This window comes from Myotis davidii, unplaced genomic scaffold, assembly GCF_000327345.1.
Source record: "Myotis davidii unplaced genomic scaffold, ASM32734v1 scaffold2838, whole genome shotgun sequence".
Taxonomy (NCBI): Eukaryota; Metazoa; Chordata; class Mammalia; order Chiroptera; family Vespertilionidae; genus Myotis; species Myotis davidii.
In genome coordinates, this window is record NW_006289419.1 from 81,147 (window position 1) to 84,998 (window position 3,852).

The 3,852-nt window shown below is 53.1% G+C and overlaps 1 protein-coding gene across 1 annotated transcript in view; it reads right to left on the minus strand.

Annotated features, from left to right (window-relative positions):
* LOC102760728 (HLA class II histocompatibility antigen, DR beta 5 chain) overlaps positions 1 to 3,123 on the minus strand; it is a 4,610-nt gene extending 1,487 nt beyond the window's left edge. The window contains 2 exon segments of the mRNA XM_015562778.1: positions 1,212 to 1,484; positions 3,108 to 3,123. Coding sequence (XP_015418264.1) covers positions 1,212 to 1,484; positions 3,108 to 3,123 — 289 coding nt within the window.
* Between the last annotated feature and the right edge of the window lie 729 nt (positions 3,124 to 3,852).

The window sequence follows — 3,852 nt, forward strand, 5'->3', positions numbered from 1 at the left end:
GGAGGAGGAAGAGGAGTAGAAGGGGAAGAGGAAGAAAAGGAGGAAGAGGAGAAGGAGGAGGAGGAGGAGGAGGAGGAGGAGGAGGAGAACTAGCCAAAAGGGTAGATTTAAGATTGATGGTGAATCAATGCTAGCAACTTTGCAGTACATTTCATTACCTTAAAGATGTTTAAATTCCTAACATGGAAAGTAATAAAACAGAATGAAATCACAAGCCAGGAGCAGGAGAAAATGCTGAATCCATGTTAGCAAAGTGTCCATCTTGCTGCCTAGAGAACCCGGAAAATCACTGAGAAAAAGGCCAGTCACCCCAGGGATGACGGACAATAGGCCATTCCTAGAGCAGGAACAGCCATTAGCCAACACGTATGTGGAAAATGTTCAACATGTACGTAGAAATCAAAGAAGGACAAATTTAAAGTAAAAAACAATTTCTCAACTGAGATTACGCCGTAATGTAAAGAGATTAGACAAAATAGAATGAAAGGTAAACTGCTACAACTCTAAAAAGTTAATGTAATAACTTAAATCAGGGGTCCTCAAACTACGGCCCGCGGGCCACATGCGGCTTGCCGAAAACATTTGTTTTTTTTTACTTCAAAATAAGATACGTGCAGTGTGTATAGGAATTTGTTCATAGTTTTTTTTTTTAAACTATAGTCTGGCCCTCCAACGGTCTGAGGGACAGTGAACTGGCCCCCTGTTTAAAAAGTTTGAGGACCCCTGATTTAAATGCTGTCAGTCTGTGTAGGTGTGACATCAGTGTGTTAAGTAACACAATTACAATGAGACCCAGGCTCCCCATCACCCCCTCTGTAAACACAGGGCACTGAGGGGGGAACAAGACACTGAGACCTGAAAGGAGCTCAGAGAGGCCAGAGGTGCCTCGGAGGCCCCGCTCCTCACCCAGCCTGACCCTCCGCCCAGGGAAAGGCTTGTGCACCCAGCACCCCTATTCCAGGTCTCAGGGTCGGCTGGGGAGGGGTTGGCCAGGACAGACTGACTCCCTCCTCCCACCTCCCACCTCTCTCCCTCCCCGCTGCACCCCAAACCCTCCCCCCACTGGACAGGACTGGGCTCCCCGGAAACGCCATACACAGGATAGGACATCAGGGTCCCACAGCCGCCCTCAGGCCCCTCAGGGGTGCTCCTCACAGCCCTGTGTGCGCACCCACCCCCCTACTTCACCCCATTCCTGCCCTCGCGCTCACTTTGCCTCTGCACCAGGAATCCCTCAGCCACCCTGTAGCTTTCTCTGCAGAGCGTGTTCACATAGGCCCGCTCCCGCTCAAGGTAGTCCTTCTGGCTGTTCCAGGCCTCAGCGTCCGGCCGCCCCAGCTCGGTCAGCTCGCGTAACTCCCCCACGTCGCTGTCGAAACGCACGTCCTCCTGCCCGTTGTAGATGTCTCTGTACAGGAACCGCACCCGCTCCGTCCCGTTGGAGAAATGACACTCAGACTTAGGCTGATACAGGAAATGCACTGCTGTGACAGGAAGGACCCGTCATGCTGGTGAGAGAGGATGGCGATGTCGCCCAGTGCGGGGTGACAGGTGGTGGGGACACAGGACCCGGCAACCCTCTGCCAGCGCCCGGGACCACTCATCTGGGGCTGGAGGGAGGCCACAGGGCAGGGAGACCCCTGGTAGCCTTAACCCCTGGGCATCCACTGGGCTGCCCCGCGGGGATCCAGGCTCCAGGCTGGGCCAGGACTGTGCCATCACCGCCCCTTCCTAGATGCCTCCCTCCTAACCCCCAGCCTCTCCCTTCCCCACACCCCCTCCTCCTGTTACCACCTGGGCAGGGACCTTGTGCCAGGCCCCAGCTGCCCGGGACCCAGGAATGAAACTGGGCATCGCCCTTTGCTCTGGAGCTTAGATTTCACCAAAGTGCCCATCACAGCCCAACCACTGGCACATTCACACGGGAGGGAGATGGCAGGAAAGGGGCTCCTGGAGCAGGGACCACAGGGTCCAAGTTCCATCAGGGGCGGGGCCAGGGCCTCTGAGTGACAAGATGTGGGGGAAGGTCGCTGTATGTGGGGGATGGGGCACATCTCAGGTGAAGGCAATGGCACCTCTGAATCAGATTCCATGGGCGATTACATCTGTAATTGCTGCAGGTGAGACAGGATGGTTATGAGAGTCACACACTCAGATGCAGGCCTGGTGCACAGTAACTGCCCATGTGACGCTGCTCCATGCCGCAGGGACCAGATTTGTCTTGTCGATGACTCCACCCTCCTCCCCAGGTGGTGACTGTCTGCTCTGGTCACTAATAAACGGTGGCTGTGGAATGGGTGGCTTTCATAACCAGTCACCTCTGCCTTCAAGGTCACTCCATGGCTCCTCGCTGGTCAGTGAGCATCTCTGGTTCTCGAGTCCCCAGCTTCCCTTCAGGCTCTGTCTCATACACTTCACTGTCTGTGAACATCACACCCACCAAACCCAGTGCTTACTGCTCTGCATGTCCTCACTTCCCTGCCTCCTAGCAGTTCTCACCACAGCTGGCCACTCCCTCCTGGAAAAATCTACTTCCCCTCACAGCCCTCCATCACTTTCTCTTGGTTTCCCTCAACACACTGCACCCCTTCTCAGTCGCCTCTGGTGACTCATTGGCCTTTGGTCCTCTGGGCTCAGCCCTTGGCATCTTCTCTCTCTCTCTCTCTCTCTCTCTCTCTCTCTCTCTTCCACTTCCCTGGAGTTTACCGCAGCACATGTGTTCTCTCTCTCTCCACTTCCCTGGAGTTTACCGCAGCACATGTGTCAATGACAACAACACAAACACCTCCTGCCCTGACCGGCCCTGAACTCCAGGCTCCTGTATTAAACTGACAGCTCCACACAAATGTCAAAAAATCAGTTCAATTCTACATAAAACCTTTATTCCTAACCACCCCCTTCAAGTTACTTCTTACATAGTCTTCCCTTTCTCAATACACAGCTCCAGCAAGTTTAATCAGATTATTGAAGATAAAATCCTTAGGGATTGTACTTCCCCCCCCCCCTTTTCATCCGTAACAAGTCGTGGACATATCTCTCCCAGATCTGCTCACTTCCCCTTTCCCGCTGCCTTTGCCAGAAACACTAACTGAAGCCCAAACCTTCACCTGGGAGCTCTTCCATGCTCCTCAAGGGCCCCCAACTATTCTTGTGAACCCTGCAATCCAGTTTTCCCTGGTAGCTATGATTATTGTTTTTAATAAATATACGTGGACTCTCCTGTAACCCTCAGCAGTTCACATGTCTCTTCAGATAAAATTCAAACTTCTTACCCGCCCGTCAGGGCCCAATATGATTTGTCTCCCGTCTCCCCAGCCTCTTCCTCTGTCAGTGTCACTCCCCAACTTGCTCGCCTGCTGCAGCCTCGCTAGCCTTCCTCCTGCCCCTTCAACACGGCGAACACGTTCCCACGCTGTGGCCTCTCCCTCTCCCTCTCCCTGGACACTTGTCCCCTAGATCTTCTCACGGTGGCTTCTCTCATCATCCAGGTCTCAAATGTCTCTGAATGTCACTTCCTCAGGGAGAACTCCCTAACCACTTGAACTGATGTCAGGTGAATTCATGCTCTCTGTCCCATAACCATGGAGAATTTTTTTTTAAAGAAGTTATTGCTGGGAGAAACTAAGATGGCGGCAGAGATAAACACCGGGAAATTAACGCCGCACACAACAATTGATTAATACCTCAGAGAAACAATACAGACTTCATCCAGAACCACAGGAAGCCTGGCTGACTGTAAACTCTACAACTAGAAGGAAGGAAAGGCACACTGAGACCCAGAGAAGCTGCAGGAGAGAAGCACAGAGGTACGGGGCTCACCCGGGGCTCGCGCGCGCGGAAAGGGACTGGGAC